Raw genomic sequence first — 23,107 nt, 5'->3', positions numbered from 1 at the left:
CGTAGTCAAGATGCCAATTCTACTTAAATTAACCTACAGATTTAACATAGTACCAATCAAAATTCCAGTAACCTACTTTGAAGATTTGGAAAAGCTAGTTACCAAATTCATTTGGAAGGGAAAGAGAACTTGAATAGCTAAAAATGTCCTACAAAAGAAGAACAAAGTGGGAAGGTTAACACTTGCTGATTTCAAAGCTTATTATAAAGCCACAGTGGTCAAACAGCATAGTACTGGCACAAAGATAGAAGTACTGACCAACAGAATCAAATTGAAGGTGTGGAAACAGACCATCAAATCTATGTTCAACTTATGTTTGACAAGGCCCCCTTGGGATAATAGTCTTTTCAATAAATGGGCAAGGGAGAACTAGATATCAATAGCCAGAAGAATGAAAGCAGACCCTTACCTTACACCCTATACAAAGATGAACTCAAAGTGGATCAAAGCCTAAATATAAGAACTAGTACCATAAAACTCCTAGAAGTAAATATACGGAAACATCTTCAGTACCTAGTAATAGGAGGTAGCTTTTAAACTTTACACCCACAGTGCAAGCAACAAAAGAAAAATTAGATAATTGGGAACTCCTCAAAATCAAATGTTGTGTGCTTCAAGATTTTGTCAAATAGGTGAGACAGCCAACTCAATGGGTGAAAAAAATCTGGAAATCATGTATCAGATAAAGGTTAGATATCCTATATACATAAAGAAATCATATAACTCAACAACAAAAGAACAAAGAACCCAATTATAAAATGGGCTAAAGATATGAATAGGCATTTTTCTGAAGAGCAAATACAGATGGCTAAAAAACTCATTTTCATTAGCTATAAGAGAAAGGTACATCAAGACTACAATGAGATATCACCTTGTACCTATAAGAATGGCTGCTATTAAACAAACAGGAGGCTACAAATATTGGAGAGGACATGGAGAAACTGGGATACTTATGTACTGCTGGTGGGACTGTATAAATGGTACAGTTGCTATGGAAGACAGTCTGGCAGTTACTTAAGAAAACGAAATACTGAGGTGCCCTATGACTTTGCAATACTACTACTCAGTGGAAACAATCCAAGTGCCCATCAAAGGACAAGTGGATAAACAAAATGTGGTATATACATACGATACAATATTGTGCGACAGAAAGATGAAATGACGTCCTGAAGCACATGTCAAGAAGGAAGAAACTTGAGGACATAGTGCTGAGTGAAATAAGCCAGACACAAAAGGATAGATGCTGTATGATTTTGCTTTTATGACCAATGTAAAAGTAAACTTAGAGGCCTATAATACGGAATAGAGGGGACCTAGAGATATCTGAAACCTAGAAATGGGTGTACAGTTAGCTAATGAGGTTCAATTTAAATGGATCTGTAAGTAATACTGCCATATTGAAGGTGAACATGATTAAAGGGTTGTAGAGAGCCACGTATTCCACTGATTAATACTACAAATATACATAAGCTTTTGCATGAACTACTTTAAAGGTCTGAATCTTATATAAACAGTTTATAATGCCAGGGTATGGGGGAAAACTACTATTGCAGGCTATGGACTGATGGTTAATAGGAAACATTAACAGTACCACAGTAATACCAAGGGTAACTAATGGAAGGGGGTGGGGTAGGCACAAGAGAATGGAGGTTTTGATTTTCTATTTGGTGAAGGTGTGTTTATTGGTTATTTTTCTCTTGAGAGTGCTGATGGACTGTTAACTTTGGACATTATACATGACGCCCAACAGATGGAGGTGACTGAAAGATACATTGTCTAAGAAGTAGAATGGCAAACTGTGGTGTGTACATATAATCCAATACTTTGCTGATATAGAAAGCAACAAAGTTGTGAGGCATGCAATGTTGTGAATGAACCTATGGGACATGATGTGGTACAAAATAAGCCAGACACAAAAGAGCAAATATTGGACGATTTCATTTAAAAAATACTTATAAGAAAATTGGGACCTAAATTACAAACCCTTATAGCAGTCAGTCACATTTAGTCTGGAGCTGTTACTGTTATTTCTAGATTTTGAGAGGCTTGCTATATATGTATAACCAGGTATCTCCCTGGAACTTTGGGTACCTGTGTGACACCTAAGACTCAGAGCAAACCTGAAGGTCAGCGATGCCACATACAACAACTGTTAAAGAAATTAAAAAAGAGATCAGGCTTTAATTAGAGCTAAGAAGAAAACAGATCAGGTCAGGACTAAGGTAAATCAGAATAGAGGGGCAAGGAAGACATTGTCTGTATTTCAGAACTTTACCTACTATGTGAGACCAAATGAAGAGAGGTTTATTTTGTCCAAAACCTAAATTTTTGGTAGCACATAATTAACTCAATCTGTCTGGAAAGATTATTTAAATAAACCAAACACAGGAAGCCCAGAATGGGAATGAGAACTTGTAATTCTGTACAGCTTAATGTAATGCCTGGATACATCCCAGAGTATGCTGAGCAAATAATTTAAAAGCATCGACATGATGGAGACCTGGGTTCAATTCCCAGTGCCTGTCCATAAAAAAAACAAAAACAAAAACAAAAACAAAAACTTTACCACTGGGGAAATCCCTGATGTAGTCTCAAACCAAAGGGATTCCCAAGTCTATAGGCCAAGCCCTTGACCTTGAGGCTTGCTTCTGTGAAGCTTACATATATAGTAGAGAAGCTTAGCCTACCTATAGTGATGCCCAAGAGTTATTTCCAGAGGACCTCTTTTGTTGCTCAGATGTGGCCTTTCTCTAAGGGTAACTCTGCAAGTGAAATCATTACTCTCTTCCCTAAGTGGCATACGACATCCAGGGGTGGAAGTCTCCCTGGCAATGTGGGATATGACTCCCAGGGATGACCCTGTCCCTGGCACCATGGGACCAATAATGGGGAAAAGAATTGTTAAGAAATAAGGTATCAATGACTGAAAGAGTTCAAATAGAGTCAAGAGGCTACTGTGGAGGCTACTCTTAAGCAAGGTGCAGCTAGGTACTTAACTATCATGGTTTGCCAAGCCCCAACCAAAACCATCCTGCCAACCCTAAGAACACCTAGGGCTTTATCTGAGGTTCTATAAATGTTTCATGCTCTATGATTACTTTCCAGAAACCTACAACTTCCAAATGGGTTGTTAGGCCAGATAACTCCTGAAACTCAGAGGGGTCTGCCTCTCTAGAACATCAATTATCCATATTATCGATAGCCCTTTCCAACATAAAAAAGTTAGAATGGGCATACCCCAAATACTCCTAAAGATTGGGAGAAAGAACAAAGGTGAAGGTGGAGTTAGAGAAGAAAGGATTTAACAAATGAATATTACTGCTGAATCATTATATTGATATTTATTTTAGTTTCCAGTATATTGGAGCAGCTAGAAGGAAAAACCTAAAATTGTGTAATTGTAACCCATATCAAAATCTGAAATCTGTCCTACAACCAATTGCTGCGGTGTGCTTTGAAATGTATTATTTGCATATATGCTATTTTTCACGATTAAAAAAAAACCCATCTTAGATGTAACATATAGCATAATTAAAAACCCCAAGAAATATCTTCAATAATGCTTTCCTCATTAATTTAAGATTTGTAAAAACAATCAATTAGAAGATCTCTAGATATAATAAAACAATTATCAAAGCATAAAAAAAAGAATCAGTTAAAATATCTTCTCTGCTTTCCCCAAGAAATTTAGTCATTCCCTTCACTGTGCTCTCCAGAACCCTTTGCACAGTGATTTGTACACTGTACAAAATGATTTTTATTACACTGTAATTATACATCTGTCACTCAAATTTGACCCCGAGTTCTTTCTTTAGATCAGGGATTGACCTATAAATCTTTATATTCCCAAAGCTTAGCAAAATAGTCGGCACACGGTTGGTGATAAATGTTTCTTTAGTGGAATAAATTACTGAGACACCAAAGAGGGAAAACAGATAAGTTACTATAGAAGTGGTAAGAATATACTATATTTCAATTAAATTTAAATACTTGTTATATATATACAGATGCTTATATGTTGCTGCAGAAGTGAAAAGAATATATCACATTTCATCAAATGTAAGCTGCTTACTTTATGTACCTCTAAGTAATTTTAAGATGTATCCCAGTATCAATGATGTAAAATGTGGGGAAAAAAAAGTGTATGTCAGAATCAATTAACTATGGTATGTATAGAACTAATTTTTTAAACTGCTCTAATTTTGCTATTTTTTTAAACCAATGAATAATTTTACCTAGGTGTTGTCAAAATTATAGCATTTCAGAGCCAAAATACACTCAGAGACTATCATTTTAAAGATGAGGAAAATAAGTTCCAAGAGGTAAAGCTGTTGAGAACAAGCCCTGGGATAAGGAAGTGGCATAGATAGGCAAGAAAAGGAAAGGGAAATTTGTTTTATTTTAGCAAAAATATATGTGCTAGGCATCATACTAAGTGCTATATATAAGAATCCTGGATTTTTAATTTTCATTCCAATAGACATCATCATGCTATGTCATTTTCCTTGCAAAGATTTAATGCCTACCAGCCAACCAACTTCCAATTTTACAAGTAAACAAAATAGCCATTTTAAATAAGCTATATTCTTTTTTTTTAACATGGGCAGGCACCAGGAATCGAACCCGGGTCCTTGGGCACGGCAGACAAGTGTTCTTGCCTGCTGAGCCACCATGGTCCACCCAATAAGCTATATTCTTGAGGAGAGTACAGAGAAGTGTGGGGCACTATGCAGCCATCTCCATTTAGATGAAGGAACAGAGAGAGTACAGAGAAGTGTGGGGCACTATGCAGCCATCTCCATTTAGGTGAAGGAACAGGCACATTAGTGGATGTACTATTCCAAAGCAATAGTTCTTTTTGTTCTTCCCTCTTCCTTTCCGCCCATCTCTCTCCCAATAACCCCATTCGCTAGATTGGAACCAAATGTTAACAATGGCCATAGATTTGCTGTATAACTGCAACACAGAGAATGAACCCAACTGAACTAGAAGAGGGTTAGCAAAGTTGGCAACTGTCATGGGAGGGAAAGGGCTAAGCTTTGGCTGTGTAGTAATTAGGAAAGAGAGGGAAGGAGAAGTGAGTGATACAGAAAATAGGCAATTATTAAATGATCCCCAGATCTCGGTTGAAATAGCATCTAAGATTGTGCTTAAATTCTTAAACAGGCTAACTGGATCCCCAATTCAGTAGCACTGACCCTAGAAAACACTTCTATTTACTAAAGCATGCAAAGTGGGATATTAGGTATTTAAAAAGTAAAGCAGAAACATGACAGTAAAGGAGCCGAATCACAAAATTAAAACTATAAGAATGGCTGGAAGAAATTAAAATAATACTTTATAAGAATAAATTAAACTAATTCTATATATAAATATACGAACACACCTGATCAAGTTTTTATGGGATTCATGTTTTTTACAAAAGTATTGTTTAAAGGGCCACAAAAACACATTCATGTCAAAATCAAATGCAGAAATCCCCTTTTGAAGTACTCTTAGTAAGCCCCTAGTAAACTCTAAAAGGAGACAGATATATTTTTAAGCTTTCAAAAGATGTGACATTAGCCAAGTACTTCTTTATCTTGCATCTACAAAACTAGTAATTTGGGTCAATAACAAATTTGAAAGATTCTTTAAACTATGTGCTAAAGTTTAATATTTGAAAACAATTTAATATTACAAAAACCAGAGAAAAAATTAAAAAGTAGAACAGCAATTCAAGTACATAGGTGAGCTGACATCACATTTCAAGGTAAGAAAGGGAGAAAAAAATCACATTAGCAAAAATAATTTGCTCCTAAAATCTTATTCAGAAATCAGAATTTTTGTGATAAGAGAAATGTGATAGAGTGACTTACCTGTGGGACCACATTCTGTATGTATGTTGGTGGATGCTGCTGTTTTTGCTGAACAGCACTTTCTATTGCTACTTTAGCTACAGTGCTTGGATCTGCTCCTGCTGGCACAGCAACCATTGTTGCACTGCAGCCAGCATTATTGGGGTCACTGATTGTAACAATTCTAACTCCTACTTTATTTGGAATTCCTGTGACTGTTTCCCTATCGTTATCCTCTGCTGGCCTCTTTACAGTTTTGCATTCTGCTGTGCCATTTGTAGATGAAAATTCAGATGACAGGGCAGGAGACTGGGACACTCTTGATCCTGAGTGGGGAACTGCTATGATTTGATGCCCCTGTATAACAGAGGTTGTAGAATGTGGTGAGACAACTACACTAGGGCGTTGCTGAGGCACATCTGAATTCAAATTTGAAGCTAGAGGTCCATTAGGCAAGTCAGTACCACTAAATTGTTGTATTGTCACATTTGATGCCTCGTGTATACTGCTCACAGATGGTGAACCACCCAAAGTTAATATAGGTCCATTAGAAATTCTTTCTAGTTGATCACCTTTGGCAGTATCTTGCTGGATAGCATCTAAAGTCCCTTGTGGTTCCACTGGAGGTATCTCACCATTTCCCACATGATTGGAAGTTTTGTGATTTGGAATGTTTTTGCTTAAATGAGAACCATCTCCTTTATCAAAATCACAGATTCCATTTACTAGGGTTTTTTTCAAATCACTTTTTATTTCCTGTATGTCCATTTGTTCTGAGTTCTGTTTTCTAGATGCTCCATTCTCACCTACTTCTAATGATGGCCCATTACTGATTAGTGAGTACTGATTAGCCTCACTTTGAATTTTCCCTGAGTTTGAAGGAGGTAGACTTGAGTCACTGTACTTTCTCCCATTTAAAAGACTTCCCACCTGCACTTCATTTTCCTTTGTATCCCCGTTGCTGGTGTTAGCTCCACGTCGGCAGGATGGGTTCTCCATGACTTCAATTTTACGTTCATGAACATGTAAACCTGTTGCTTCCTTTGCTTCCTCCTCCTTTTGGCAAATTATTTTATCACCTTTGAATAGGGGAGTAGCAGTAGTACAAGGTGATTGTCCAGCCGGAGACGCTTGAGTGGCTGGAAGTGTTTGTACCTGTAGTCCAACTCCTGTCTGTGTTCCGCTCATGGTAATTCCTGCTGGAGCAATGAGCTGAGTTGCATTTCCCTGACTCACAGTTGCAGTTGCAAAACTTGTATTTGGCACAACTGTTATGGTTACCTGGTTGCCAGAAGTCCCTTGGAAAATGGTTGCTGGGCTATTAGAGATCAGTGGACCTGGCAGTATTTGTAAGTTTGAGATGGGTACGGTTTGCACGCCCCCTGTGGGTGGCATTGCACTTTGGACCAACTGAACATTTTGCTGCCCAACCAACAGCTGCTGAGCTGGCGCTTGCCCCTGTACTCCAAAACCCGCTGTTTGATTATTGGCCACCTGATAGACCACCTGAGGGCTAGGAGCTCTTGCATTATTAGGGGGAGGAATCTGTGGAGCTGGGAGAATAAGCTTACCACCTGGAGTTGAAGGACCACGCTTTGGAAGCAGCAATTGTTTTATTAGACTTGACTCACTAGTAGCAGGCTGACCAACTCCTGCATTCGTTTGCTGTGGCTGAACTTGTACTTGTACCTGTTGTGGTGGGGGTGCTGGTGAATGCTGCTGTTGTTGCTGCCTTTTGACAGACAGCATTTGACTAACAGTAGGAGGTGGTCCTTGTGATTGAGGGGTGGATGATGATGATGACATGGCAGTAAGGACTTGGTTATTAGTTGCTGGGACAGGTGATGGTGAGGAAGATGGAGTTATGTTTGGTTGTCCAGTCAGCTGAACTGTCTGGCCAGTTGGAAGAGCTGTTGGATTAGCAAGAACAATTTGGTGAATGGCTGGTGCATAAGTCTGACCTTGTTGAGCTGGCTGGCTTACAATCACTACACTTTGTTGGGTTGGCTGTTGTGGTTGTTGAATAGGCTGCTGTACCACTGTTGATGAAACTTGTTGAGAAGGGAGAGGTTTTGGTGCAATGTTCTGAAACCCTACCCTTGAGGGTTGTGGACTTGGGACACCAGCAATGGTAACCATTTGTCCTGTAGCTACCTGAAAATTTTGCACTGAAGTTGCTGAGACAATATTGGATGCTGAAGATGTAACATACTGTGGAGGTGCTATGATAACTGTGTCTTGTGGCTGGCTACCAACTGATGTCTGTTGAGATGAAGTTTGCACAGGTTGGGGCGATGTGGTGATTAACTGCTGACCCTGTGAAACTGTAGAAGTACATGCTGGTATGTTCTGTACTCTGCCAAATAAATGACTCTGGGGTACAGCTTGTTGAATTACTGTAACAGGAGTACCTGAAGGTATCTGTCCAGGTACCACTGTGTGTAATGAAGACTGTTGTGGAATTACAGATTGATGGTGAAGCAAAGTCTGGGAATTTACAACTGTTACAGGCTGTGGTCCTGTATTATGATTTTGAACCACAGAACTCTGTGCAGCTCCTCCTCCAACAGCAAGACTAACAGGAACTGCTGACTGGGGTATAGAATTCTGGATTACTGTAGCCTTAACAACTTCACAAGGAATTGGAGTTTTATTTTGAATGACAGTCACTGGAGCATTTTGCTGCTGGTGGCTATGAACTGAAGGATTTGGAGGAATTCTTGAAACAGTCTGTGCCACAGTATGAACACCTTGCACTGGAAAAGACATTTGTGTTGCAGTCAAATTTGAAGATTGGTTGGTAACAGGAGTCCTCTGAAAATGGTTCCCTACAGTTTGTGGTCCATGAGGGATTCCTGAAAATACGGGGAAAAAGTTAAAATTCCAAATGAAATAACAGAAAAGCTATAAGCAAGAATTATTTTTCTTAACACAAGAAATTAATTTTAAGAAATTAACAGTTAACAGCTTTAAATCACATCGATGTAATAAAACAATAGATCAAGTAAGAAAATGTTACTCAAAAAACAAGGAGAAGCTATACATTTAAATGTAAATAATACACAGTTTTCATTTAGTTTAATTATTAAATTAGTATTATTTAAAAGAATAAAAAAATTAATACCTGCAGGTGAAGGAGTTGGAGATACATCAGGAACAGAATCAACACAAACAACAGGAGTAGAAGTTGGTTGCTGCTGATAGTACATCTGAATGGGAAGTGGTATAGCCCTCCGTTTTACCCCTACTACATGAATATGTGCCTGTCCGGTGTTACTGGGATCCTCCACTCTCTTCACTGTATGATTTGGAAAGACCGTTCTGTCAAGTACACATATGCTCAATTAGCTTTGATAACTAGAACACTAGCAAAAGATATTGACTTCTAACAACGTTTATATAAACAACAGCAGTGTATTCACTGCTACCTATTCTATGAGTAGTATGATTTACAAGGTTATATTCTGTGGTGACAAGCAAAGAAAGAAACATAGAAGAGATTAACCTTCTAATTTTTAAAATAATTTTTTAAGTGTTGTTGGATTTTAAATTATTTCAGCACATATATATTCAACCAAAAAATGCTATGTGTAGGCAATATTTTTATTAAGAACTACAAAATATCAGAAAAACTTTGATATATTAAGATAGAGTACTGGTTATACAATTAAAATTAAAATAGGTAAAGTCATGTCTTCAATATCTAAAAAAAAAAACAACTTAATTTTTTCCTTGGTAAACTGCATTATGTTCAAATACAAAAACCAGTTGTCATTTCTGAAATTCCCTTCAATTTAAACCTCAACTGCCCTACAATCTATCATATAAAATTTTAAGTAATGGAGAAATGTAAAGCTATAAAGGTATTTGGTATATACTCTAAAGAATAAGAAGTGTTATAAATGATATAAATGAACTTCATGTAAAATTAAGAACTACACATCCTACCTAAGACATTTATAAAATCCAGTTGATGTTAGGATTCCACCACGAGCTAATTTACTGCAAGTTGAGAGGTATTCTGAATACATTTCTGCTCGAGAAACAGAACAATCTGGATTTACTTCGAAATGAGCATTTAACCTAAAAGAGAAGAATATATGGCATTATGCAATATACCAGAGCAGAGTCCATATTTAGATATACCAAAAACATTCAAAGGCAATGGGTAATTATAACTACTAATCAAATTTCACTAATTATCTAATTTGTTGTTAGCAAAAATATATACTAGTTTTGGACAGACTCAATCAAATAAAAAGTTTACTTAATTACACTACAAACTAATTCAAACTTTCAGTTTGTCTTTTATAGTCTTAAAACGACTTCTACATATAAATTAGGATTAGAGGCCTAGTTACCACCTCTTTCTAGGACTGTATTCATAGTAGGCCAATTTACAGCTGTTTCTTTAAAAGGGAATAAGATAATAATTATGATAAAATAATTATAAAATAATTCCACTGTCCCTGCCCCCCACTCCCCCAAGAACTAGCAAAATGTGCAACTGAGATTTATAAGAACAAATTTATATATAAAACACACATTTTATAGCGGTTATGGTACATACTTCTAAATGTTATTATCCCTTCTATATTGAGATTTAACAAAAAGATTGTTAAAATTTTTAACAAAGCTTTATTTTTGTTTCAATGTAGCAAATAAGCAATTTCCAACATTGTTGGAAGAGATTCATCAAGTAAAGGGTCAATGTGGAAAAATACAGAAAATGAAGGAAAAATAACAAATAGAGATATTTATAACCATAAACCTTGCTAAAGCAAAACTGAAAAAGTCTGGAGAAAGCTGTCATAGGAAAGTACCAAAAATATGGAACACGATGTGGTAGGGGCAGGGAATGGGGGAATAAATTAGGTTAAAGAATGGGAGAAAAGGGATCAGGAAAAGGTATTTTAAAAAGTGACATATCAAAAATCTGAGACAATGGTATGGTTGCCCATGATAAACTCTGAGATCTGTTCTGCAACTACTTGTTGAAGAGTGCTCTGAAAATTACTGTTTTTATTTCTTTTCTTTGTATATATTTTATATTACATAATAAAAAAAGGTGATGTATCATCAGAAAGCAATTTATACTTCAGTGTTAATCTTCTAAAAAGAGTTAAAGTCAAACTTCATGAATGTTGTGGCTACTATCTATGACAAAAATGAAATTTAATCAGGTGTAGACTTTTTCCTCCAAGAAAGTAGCTGAAATATGACTACTCAATATTTTCAAGAAAATGTTACTCTCAAGTTGCTTATTTCAAGGTAGAAGCACTGGCTATACTATCATTTGGTTAGTTTCCCCAAACTACTCACAAAAACAACAAAAAAACCCTGGTAGCAAAGAACAAGATTTTGCTTTTGATGGGTAAGATGGGACATTTAATGCCAAATTTGGTTTTACTTTCTTAAAGTCAGTCCAACTGAATTCTAACAAAACTTAATTTTTATCTGACCTTATTTTCTACAAAGCCAAAGATAATCTTTTAGCACAAAAAGAATTAAAAGTGTGCAATCTGATAAAATTCTATTCAAAGACTATTTTAAATCTGAAGATTCTGGTGACTATTTTTTGTTCAAGTTATTCCAAAACACAGGTGAAGTGATTTTACATTGCCTTTTCTTCATATAAATGACATTTTATTCTAACTAAAAAGAGATATAGAAGAAAATATCTGGATGACCAATGACATTTCTTCTTTCCTTTTGTTTTATTCTTCCCCAGGATAAAGCCTGAATAAATACAAGCCACTTACCACTGACAAGCAAACTTCTCGCTATCTATTTCCACTATTCCTGGAGGTGGAGCAACATGTTGTGCTACAACTGTTCTGGAAGCTAAAGAAAAAAATTCATTAGCTACATTATTTTTTTAAAACTTAGTCACTATATGCCATATTAATATCATGGGCACAGCTCAAATTAATATTCACAAAGAATACCTTTTAAAAAGGTATTAAACATACAAAAAATATACAAATTTGAGAAAGAAACTAATGTTCGTGGAGCACATACTGTACCAGACACTGCCTGAGATGAGATGCTTTATATAAAAAGTTGTTTTGCTTATGCTCACAATCATTTAAATAACAATACTGATAATACAGCTAATATAATCCCTATTTTTTCCCACTGGTCAGACACTGAGCTAAATACATGTATTATTTCACTTAATTCTTCTGTGATGAAGGTACAGATAAGGAAACAGACTCAAAGTAATCACTTTGAGTATTACAAAACACTAGCCCTACAGTCACATACTGTAATACATCAGTAAATAAGTAACTCTCAGTTTAGTTACAGAATTTGCTTTAAAAGCTATAACTGTAATAACAGACAGAGTGCATCAAAAATTGTAACTTGCTTCTGAATGTAAACATGTATTTACTCTGTAAGTGGCATATATAACATTTGTAGAATACAATGAACAAAATTTGAACTAATTTCAAATCCCACAGTCAAGAAACGATTTCCATAGATTATTCTAGGGGAGATAAAAGAGATCTGTTCTAGTAATAGTTCTGAAGTATACTTCTGAGGTTTTTGTCCTGAAAGAGGCAATGTGGTTCTATAATCTTAAAATATATAATGCCTACAATTTTACTAACAACATATTTAAAGCAATTTTAAGGCTAATGAATCAACGAGGAAAATCATCAATTATTTTCTAAGAAGTAAATAGAGCTGTAGAAAAAATGTTATATTTTCTTCTCTGCTATGCTACACAAAGGAATTAATGAAAACAAAAATAAACTATAAATTTAGTCATATGATGATAAATTATAAATATGAATCTTACATATTTGTAGATAAAAATTAAAGTTACTTTATGGCTTCACCATTGAAACAGCATTATTCTGTAGTTTTTAAACATATAGAATGTACCCACTTTTTCTCAGATGAAATTTTAGCAAAATTTCTCAGAATTCTCACACAGAACAAATGCATTTCTAAAATGCTAGAACTAGAGGAGCTCTATCTATGAATGATCTAAAGCAGTCGTGATACTTGATGAGGCTCTAGGCTTTCACTGGGGAACAGATAATAGAACCACCTAACACTCTGTTTTAATCTTTATATGTCTAAGTTTAACTGTCCCCATTTTACAGATGAGAAAACCGAAGCTCAGAGATTAAGGTTCTGGTCTGTTCATTCAGGGACATGTGATGGAGACAGCAGAGCTGGGTTTAGCTGGGAAAACACTCTTTAAATGAGCATTGAATTTGAATCCAGAGTCATAATGTGTGATATGCCACTTCCTAATATAAAATATTACAACTAAAATCATCTTCCTGCTGGTAACACAGGCTTATCTTTTCTTCTCCTACCTTGATGATACTATAACAGAAAATACCTTTCTAGGACCTAAACCTATATAAGAAATCTTTCCCTTTTCTCCATCACTTGTACTATGAAAGGGTATACCCTATTTGGACTGAAATCTACTGAAGAGATTAAGTCAATTTCATGAACCAGTTGGAACTATACTGAAATTATGAAAAATCTAAAAGAACAACATACAAAGAAAAATGATGAAGAAACAAAGTACAAATATAAATTGCAAACACAATTTCTATAGAACTACCTATAATCTGGGAATTACTGCCCTCAGAATATACAAGGACATTGCAAATTATACACAGGTACATAAAATTTTAATGGTATCAATTTTCAGATACTTGATTTTGCTATGTATTTCATTCTAAAACTGCTTTACTTGAGAACATCACCTCCCCTTTGATAACTGCTTTTCTCCCATTTTGGAACAGAAAGGGTTAACACGCATCCATCTTTTATAGCGATGCAGGATTGTGGTTAAATGCATGAGGAACTGTGTAACCATGAATAAATTACTTAAACTCTCTGTCTATAAAATGGGACAAAGTAACAGCAGATGGACCTTATAGGTAATCCTTATAAGGTTTAGAGGAATATACGTAAAATACTTAAAGTAATAGTTGGCATGAAGTAAGCACTATACAAATGTTAGATACTATTATTACCATGGTATATTTTTCCAAATGGGAATAACATTTGTAATACCAAACAAAGGGAAAAATTAGAAACGTTAGTGTTTACAAAGCCTCTTACAACCAAGGTATTATGGTAGGACTTTCAGTTTATCCCAGTATTTCATATATTACTGTCAAGGTAAAGCCTGGCATTAAAAATTGGGTATTCTAGCTTTTTGGTGTATTCTGAATTCAAATATATAGCATGATGTCAATTTTTGTTCAATGTCTTTGCTCTCTACCCCTCAGCTACTGTCAAAGAGGGGATTATTTCTGAGGGACGGTCCTCTATAAGGAAAATAGAGACAACTTCTTAATGAAATATTGAAGGTATTGGCGTTTCATTTCGTCCAGATGACAAACTCATAGCAAGTTTAACTATTTTAGTTAGAATTGTGAAGTGAGGTAGGCGTTATGGGAACACACAGTAACGTGATTTCTTGAATTGAAAAACAAAGTCATATTTTTTCTTAAAAGAAAATGAGTTTGATTAAGCAGATGCTTTTGACAATAAAGTTTGGCTTCATTGGTTTAGTAATGTGCCAGGCCTTTTCCATAAATACAATGAGATAAATCTGGTTTGGACAAAAAATATTCAAAGCACATGATAAACACATTTTACCAAAAAAAAGTATTGCATTACACTTGAAAAGAACAATGACATGAATGGTATTTCAATATTTCAATTTTCCTAACCTGTTAGTCTTCAAAATCTAGACCCCAAACCAGTGCCATCAGCACCAGCATCTTATGGGAACTTGTTAAAAATGCATCAGAACAGTGAATAAAAAAGTATTTGCAAAGTCCTCTTGGGGGAATGGTGAGAAAGGGGGAAAATTCAACTTTTCCAAGTGGAGAATTCTTGATATTCTCACAAGCAGTGGGGACAACCAAAGCAATAGGCTGAGCCCCAATCTTGGGGTTTGCTCATATGAAATTAACCCTGGAAAGGATAGGCTAAGCCTACTTAAATTTAGGCCTGAGAGTCACCCCCCCCAACTTCTCTCAGCCAACATGACAAGCAAACTCACCGCCCTCCCCCTCTCTACATGGGACATGACTCCCAGGGGTGTGGACCTTCCTGGCAATGTGGGACAGAAATCCTAGAACAAACTGGGACTCAGCATCAAGGGATTGAGAAAACCTTCTTGATCAAAAGGGGGAAGTGCAAAATGAGACAAAATAAAGTGTCAAGGGCTGAGAGATTCCAAACAGAGTTGAGAGGCTATCCTGGACGTTATTCTTACACATTAAATAGATATCACCTTTTTAGTTAAGGTGTAAGAGAGGATGGAGGGAACTGCCTGAAAATGTAGAGCTGTGTTCTAGTAGCCATGTTTCTTGAAGATGATTCTATAATGATACAGCTTTCATAATACGACTGTGTGATTGTGAAAACCTTGTGTCTGATGCTTCTTTTAACTACCTTTTCGACAGATGAGTAAAACATATGGATTAAAATTAAATAATAGGGGGAACAAATGTTAAAATAAATTGAGTAGATTGAAATGCTAGTGATCAATGAAAGGGAGGGGGGTAAGGGGTATGGTATGTATGAATTTTTTTGTTTTCTTTTTATTTCTTTTTCTAAATTGATACAAATGTTCTAAGAAATTATCATGATGATGAATACACAACTGTGTGATGATATTGTGATTTACCGATTATATATGTAGAATGGAATGATCATATGATAAGAATATTTGTGTTTATGTTTAAAAAATTAAAATATCAATAAAAAAATGCATCAGAAACTCAAGATGTGGAGCAGAGCATGTGTGTTTTAAAAAGTTCACCAGGTAATTCTGATGAACCCTAAATTTGAGAACTAGCCAATATATTCAGAAAGTGCTTACACAAGGTGTCTCTAAGTCCTTCGATATATTTTCTACACATACAGACATTTCTAGTGACCCGGCAACAATTACTTAGGCAAGTCAAGTAATTGTCAGTTATTTTATCTTAGCAAAATTAAGGGAGAACTCAATTTGTCAGCTGATCATTAAAAATAATTTTAATACTTTTCAGATAATTCTCAAGAAATTCAAAGAATTGTAAATTCTATCCCCATCTACTTGTGTGAACTAGATTTTTCATTTTACATGTATAAAAAAGGAAAAACAGGAACAGAACTGGTTTTGATGCTGAACCCAGTTTCATTCTAACAATAAATAATATTCATCCAGAGATATATAGGATGAATAATTTTCAGAAAACTTGGGGGGGAGTCCCATTAATCTCATTAAGAGATGCATTTGCAGTAATTTTACCTTTTGCTTAATAATTGTTTTAAAAACTTGCAATGTATTTACTGTTGCTTGATGTACTTTTTACTATCAAAACTTTAAAGGGTAAAATTTTTTTTAAGCATTTAGATCCATATAGAATAACAGGGAATTGAAAAACAAAAATGCTTATGCTTTTTTTTTATAGCAATGATAGGGTAATGAACAAAAGATTTTCAAGCATAAAATGTATTATATTAGGATACAGTTCTGGGAGGATACTGGAATACGAGTTCAAGGAGAAAAAGGGATATTGTAAAATTTCTGATGTTTAGAGTTTGTATTTTTTTTTTTTTTTTAACATGGGCAGGCACTGGGAATCGAACCCAGGTCCTCTGGCATCATAGGCAAGCATTCCTGCCTGCTGAGCCACTGTGGACCTCCCGAGTTTGTATATTTTTTACATGGACGATGGTAAGTACCAAGATTCCACTAGCAACAAAGTATTCTAACTTTTATTTTAAAATGTCATTTTAATATACATAAAATATATTATTTTCAACTATTTATTCATCCCTAAATTAGAATGATGAAGTATAGATGTCACCCTTAAAATGGGTTAAAGGGAATATGAATTTTCATAGTGATAAGGAAAAGTTTTAAGATGACCATTTCATAAGAAAGTAGCCACTAAGGGGGGAGAGGTCAAACTCTAAAAGATAACTAGTCAAACAATTAAAGGTTGTCATTTAGGGTGAGCAAGTAAAATAAAGCACCCACCAGCTAAAAAATGAACTCTTTCAGATTTCTAGACCTACTTCCACCTTTACCAAAGAACTTCTACAAATATTATTAAGCCACAAGCTCTGAATGGTTAATTTTCTCCATTTGCCATCAAATTTTAGGTTGTGATTGATTCATTTATTAAGGTCAAGTGCACTATCATGGTCAAAGGTCAGTGAAAAGGCAAGAACAGCTTTCACCAAAATTACCTTTGAATATTTTCCAAATAGCTAATTACAGTTCACTGTCTGCATGGACAATTTATCAAATTCTTTCTTAGACACTGTTTTTCTATGGCCCTCAAGTAATTTAGCCTTCACTTTCTTCTCTGAGGATGTCAATGTATCCTTAATACCTATCAAAATAGCAACAGAACTGTTTCATTTCTTTGTCAAGGTAGAAACCATTAATATTCTGACTGTAGTTTCCCTAACATGGATCTATCACCTGTGGATGATGGCCCCAAAGAGTACAGTGGCAGTCAAAACAACCTATTTCTTCCATGTCTTTTATTTTATGACCAGTTCTGTTAGTTGAATTCAAACAGATTAAATTAAATGCACATATGACACAACTTTACCATATACTTTATAGGACATAATGGAAATCAATGAAATACATGATATATATTACATACCTTGCATAAATAAATAATTTTAACACTATGTGAATAGAGTAGACAGGACAATGGGACCATGACTAAATATGTGGAGACCAGATAGCTGGCAAGAGATGAAGCATGTCAACTGCGTCCTAAGCACTAGCAACTGAAGACTCAATAAGATTTTGTGATAAGGTGGATGTGGTAAAGACTAGTGAGATTTTTTACTTGGGGGTAGCGGAGCAGATGACAAAGACCTGAATCTATTTCTAGACTGAAAGAAGTAGTAAAGAAAGACAGATTTAAGATATAAGAAAGAATGATATTCAGTACGCATATTCAGAAGCAGTAGCATCTCCTCCTCAGAAAACAGGAAGTAAAAGAAAATGAGTTCAGATACTATCATGTTTGGAAATGAAGGAAGGGTAAATGCAGTTGAAGAAATTCATGCTTGATGGCCTCCACATTTCTTGTAAAGTGAAAGGTGGGATCAACTGAGAAACTGAGAACCCTCCATTAAAAAAAATTGCAAGGAAATGAGGTTTCTTGGAAGGGTAGGAGGTGGGAGGGCAAATGAGGAGGTGAAAATAAAGATTGCTTGTTTGTGTTAGGACAAACAATGGTGTAGAAAGCATTACAAAAAGCCAAGAGTGCTAAAACATAAAATGATGACTCAGAATGAGCCAGGAGAAAGAAGTTCAAGGCCTGAAGACAAGGCTGGTTATTAGATAAGCCTGCACTACACTTAAAGAGATTGGAGCTAAACAGAATTGACCCAACGGACTCTAGGAAGGGTGCAGGTTAGCAGGAATGCACACGTGTGTGTGTGTGCATATGTGTACGTGTCTGATCCCAGTCTCTGAATCTGTGTGGTGTGGAGTCGAAGGGTTAGAAGCAGTAGGTATATTTTATTTATGTATCCTGATGACCATCTGAGAGAATTATAAGATAATGTATGATTAAGCTATTTCTAGTATGTCACTTTCCCATGATCAAAATCACATATAATAAGTCCACTGAGGTATTAACTGCTTATATAATTGTGAACAGCTAGTCCCTCACACTCCTCTAAATCCTTTTCAACTTTCTTTTTTTTTTACAGTATTTTTCCTCTGTGCTCATCTTGATCCTGCTACTCCTGAAATTTTTAACATCTAAGGTATTACAGTACATATTCAAATTCTCCTTTGGCCTATTCTGCTGTAAAATATCAAGTTTCCTCTATTGCATATTTAAATTTATCCTTAGTATTAAATCTTACAAATCAATAACCACACTGAAAAAGATTATGTAAAAACACTAACCTGGGGCAGATGCTACCTGGGTCTGGGTTTGGACTTGCTCTACAGCTTGCGGCCTAATTTCAGATAAAACTTGATGACTGGAACTTGGATGTTCAACTAGTTTTACTGCAGCAAGTGCATCAGGGCCAAACATCTGAATATCCATAGAAACCAGACATACTAACATATCTAAAATAAATTTTAAAACAAGAGTTATTAGTCAATAATATTATAAAACAATGTCATCACTGGAGAACACGTATGTTGTATAGAGTACAGTTCTCAAACACCAGTCCCTGAATCATTTTATATCAAAATAAGCTTTTGATCTTTAAAAAATACTTTCAGGCTCAATATCTGAATACTAATATCTAGAGTGGGGGTTAAGCATTTATATTTTTAAAAGGCTTCCTTCCTAAGTGATTGTGACGTAGAGCTAGATTTAGGAACCAATGACATTGAAATTGACATCTTAATTCTTAATAATACTTTTCAAGCTAAATCTTTACTAACTCTGATTTTAGCATTTACATTCAAGAAATAAATTATTTTAATCGTCAAGTAAGTAGGTTTAAAAGTGACAAATTAAGAAAGTGAGTTCATTGATTTTAAGAATTCCACTATTACCAGCAACTTCTAAGAACAGAGGGTAGCTTGTTTCACTAAGCTTTAGTTGCTTACTAGTAGTAGCTGACTTATCATATGGAATATATAGCCCTACTTTCCAGAAAACCAAAGTTTCAAATTTGATATACAGTTATACAGGAACAGAGATTACTGAGAACACAGAAATCTTAGCCTCTAAATGATAATAGATGTTCCCTGATGGTCTGAGACAGGCAGAATCAATAATGCAAATAATTGTTTCTAAGGGAGTAATGATTCCTAAAACAAAACAGCAAGACTCAAATATCAATTGTGATTTTTGTATAGAACCACATTATTTTTCCTCAGTAAACAAAACAAATGTTTCTTTCAGTCTAATCTTACCTATGCTCTTTTCTACTTTTGCAATTTTTGTGCAAGCGACATCTCCCATTTCTGTGAGCATATATAGCACCTCGAGTGTTGAGATTACAAGCAGCACATCAGGTAAAGTGAGATGACAAATGATTTCTCTGTATGAATCCTGATCCACATATTCACAAATTAAAACACCATTATCTTCTGCTTTGCAAAGATTTCCCAAAATTTCCATGCCTGAAAAGTGTATACACACATACATATATTTGTTTTTTTCAGCGAATGATGAAGTTTGTGTACTTTAGACAATGAGAAACTTAAGTGAACACTCACCTCTCATCTTTAAAAACCTATCCCTTGACATTAAGCATTTTGTAACAGTATGAAACATCAGATGAGTAGTTTTGAAATCAACAGGGTCCAACAAAAGCTGAAAAAAATGAAGGGACATTATTGTTGAGGTTACTTCCTCCAGTGTTGTATATTTCAAATTTATTAAATATGAATAGAATAATGTTAAGTAACTTTAAAAAAATGTAATTTCAGTGAAAATAACTTACTACATTTGAAGAATCATTTTAAGTATTTTCCACAAAAATGTTATACTTTCACATCCAGCTTTTAGCAACAAATATATTTAAATATTCTGTAAATATAGCAACTATAATAACACTATATATGAAAATTTTAAAATTTACTTTAGAGTAAATGTCTTTGCTATCTACACAAATTATCTTAAAGTACTGTCACAGGCTTACCTCAGCTGCAATATTTCCTAATGTGTCAAGTCCCAATTGCCTTAGAGAAATAAAATGACTATGTGCAGAAAGTAGTAAGAAACGAAGACAGGTACGATTAGCTGCCAAGAACTTAACATTGCCCTCCTCAAAGGAAAGATTTCTCAAAATCACTGCAATCTGAAGTACCCGTTGTCCTTCAATATCATTAATGCCCAACTTTCGAGGTGGATGAAATAAAGATTCCCAAATCCATTCTCCCGATGTACCTTCTACAACAGAAAATACATATTTTACTCAAATTGCTATTTTATGTATTATTAATATTTCAAAATCATTAACAATTTTGTTCTCTTTGACTTACCATGAGACTTGTTTCGGTCAGAAATGAGGTCACGAACTTCATTATCATCAACGATGTCTTTCCAAAACTGTAATGAGAAATTATTATCCTGAATTCTGACTATTTGAAATAACTATTCTATTATGTTAAATAGCCATAAATGGTATAAAAATGTAATACTTTCACTTAAAAATACATTTGGATATCATTCCATTTTATGAATTTAATTCTTCGACATAAATGTTTATTTCTCTTTAAAATACTCATATATAATATATTAAATATCTTTTTTGGACCAGAGATTTTTATCCTGGATTTTACAAGATTCCTAGAAGGTCTGTGAAAAAAATGAGAGCATCTGTGATTTTAAAAAGGGGGAAAAATTATGTCTTTGTGTTCATTTACATGCAACTGAAATTTAGCATTTATTTCAACTCTGAATATCAGGCAGCAAATCTTAGTAATATTAGCAGTACCTGTGACTTTGTCAACCAACCTGAATTACAGATGACTTTACAGATTTTCAGATTACTTTACAGCAATGAAAAATATCTAGAAAGTGTTATGCTTATCAGAACTTAAAAATATGTAAATTGTATTAAATCATAATATTTCTTTTTATAAACACTTCTGTGAAACAGCTAGCCAATTATTGAGTGAATCTATACCTATTAGATATTTAAACAGCAAGTGGTGGAGTTATGCTATTTCCAAAGTGGCATCCCTGATATTAAGTTACTTTCCAGCATTCCTTATCAATAAGACTATTGTTGATCAATTATGTGGAAAAAGATGAGTCAAAACCCACCCCACCCACTGTTTAATGTTCTTTTTCAAGATAAGGAACAAAGGCCTTTACACTACATGTCTATGAAAATTGAAATTTAGCTTTAAATTAATTGCCTATAATTTAATGACATTGTATATATTAATAAAGAAGCAAATGGATGATTCACTTCTTATTTCTAAACGTTCTGTTATGTGTATTTCAAAATAGTTTTTTGTTTTTGGGAATTACAGTTATCTTGCAGTAAAGGCCACTAGCTGGAGAAGAGGTCCATAGGCTTCACCTAACCAGCAAAGGGATCCACCGCACAAAAATTTATAATCAACAATGTTTGTGTAACTCAACAAAAAAGAACTAGGTATATGATGAAAATAGAAAATAGACAATGTTAAGAAGCCAAAAAAAAAAAAAAAAAGCCACAGGGAATTTAAATAATGAGCTTATCAGACATGGAATTTTTAAATGACTATGAATAGGAAGTCCAAAGAAACAAAAGACATGACTGAAAGGAAGAAAATATCAAGTTTGAAGCACAGTAAATATGGTGCTGACCTGTTAATAATTGGAGTTTCTGAGGAAGGAGGGAGTGAGAAGGGGACAGAAGCAATATTTGAAAAGATAAGAGGCAGAAAATTTTTAAAAACAACGGAAAGAATTCAATTTACAGATTTAATAAGCGCTACAAATGCCAAGAAAGTTTGCAAAATTAAGTCTAGGAAAACATTATCATAAAACTATTGAAAAGCAACCACAAAGAGAAAAATCTTAAATGCTGTTAGAAAAAAGAGCACAATTTACCTTCAAAAGGGCAACAAATAAAATGAGAGCAAACTTTGTAACAACAATAATGAAAGCCAAAAGAAAACAAGTATCTTCAAAGAAAGGGAAGAAAATTAATGCCAACTAAGAATATTTACACAGTAAAATTTTCTTGAAGAATGAAGGTGAAATACAGACAACTTTTGATAAAAGCAGAGAAAAATCCTTTGCAAACCTGCACTAAAAACAAAAAGTTGATGTGGTTAAAACTAAACAAATTATTTAATGTAAAAAAACAGTAAAAATTATGTCTTATGGGAATAAATTAAAATTTAGGAAAAATGCTTTGAAAAGACTTTTGCTATGGTTATATTGGCATAACTGGTTTAGATAGTTATTCTACCACAGAACAAAATATAAGAAACAATTGTCAGAGAAAGGCACATAGGCAGTGTAAGAATGTAGTGACTGAAAAAAGGGAAAATATGAGATGAGCTCAATGAATGCCCTGGATTTGTAAGTGGACACATTTTCTGGACTCTACCATAGGGAAGGGAAAGCAAGGAAATCACAGCTGTCACTAAGTGGAAGAAAAAGATCAGAGTTTAATGGGGCTATGGTAGCTAGAATTGCAGAGTGAATTTATCAGGAATGGAAGGGCTTGCAGATAAAGAGCACCATGCATATGATACTGCTCTGTAGATAACTGTGGCTCTGTGATTAGAGGTATCACTGAGGGTCTACTGCTGAATACCAAGCTGCACATGGGTA

The 23,107-nt window shown here is 34.7% G+C and overlaps 1 protein-coding gene across 1 annotated transcript in view; it reads right to left on the bottom strand.

Annotated features, from left to right (window-relative positions):
- The window catches only part of ARID2 (AT-rich interaction domain 2), a 255,295-nt gene that overhangs the window by 65,646 nt on the left and 166,542 nt on the right, over positions 1-23,107 (bottom strand). Inside the window, exons 7-15 of the mRNA XM_077170650.1 lie at positions 20,812-20,878; positions 20,469-20,719; positions 20,044-20,140; positions 19,738-19,947; positions 18,769-18,936; positions 11,600-11,681; positions 9,786-9,920; positions 8,962-9,158; positions 5,859-8,692 (exon numbers count right to left, since the gene is read on the bottom strand). Coding sequence (XP_077026765.1) covers positions 5,859-8,692; positions 8,962-9,158; positions 9,786-9,920; positions 11,600-11,681; positions 18,769-18,936; positions 19,738-19,947; positions 20,044-20,140; positions 20,469-20,719; positions 20,812-20,878 — 4,041 coding nt within the window. The remainder of the gene's footprint in view (positions 1-5,858; positions 8,693-8,961; positions 9,159-9,785; positions 9,921-11,599; positions 11,682-18,768; positions 18,937-19,737; positions 19,948-20,043; positions 20,141-20,468; positions 20,720-20,811; positions 20,879-23,107) is intronic.

The sequence above is a fragment of the Tamandua tetradactyla genome, chromosome 7 (assembly GCF_023851605.1).
Source record: "Tamandua tetradactyla isolate mTamTet1 chromosome 7, mTamTet1.pri, whole genome shotgun sequence".
Classification (NCBI taxonomy): Eukaryota; Metazoa; Chordata; class Mammalia; order Pilosa; family Myrmecophagidae; genus Tamandua; species Tamandua tetradactyla.
Note: the sequence above shows the minus strand (reverse complement) of the source record. Positions and strands in the feature narration are given on the sequence as shown.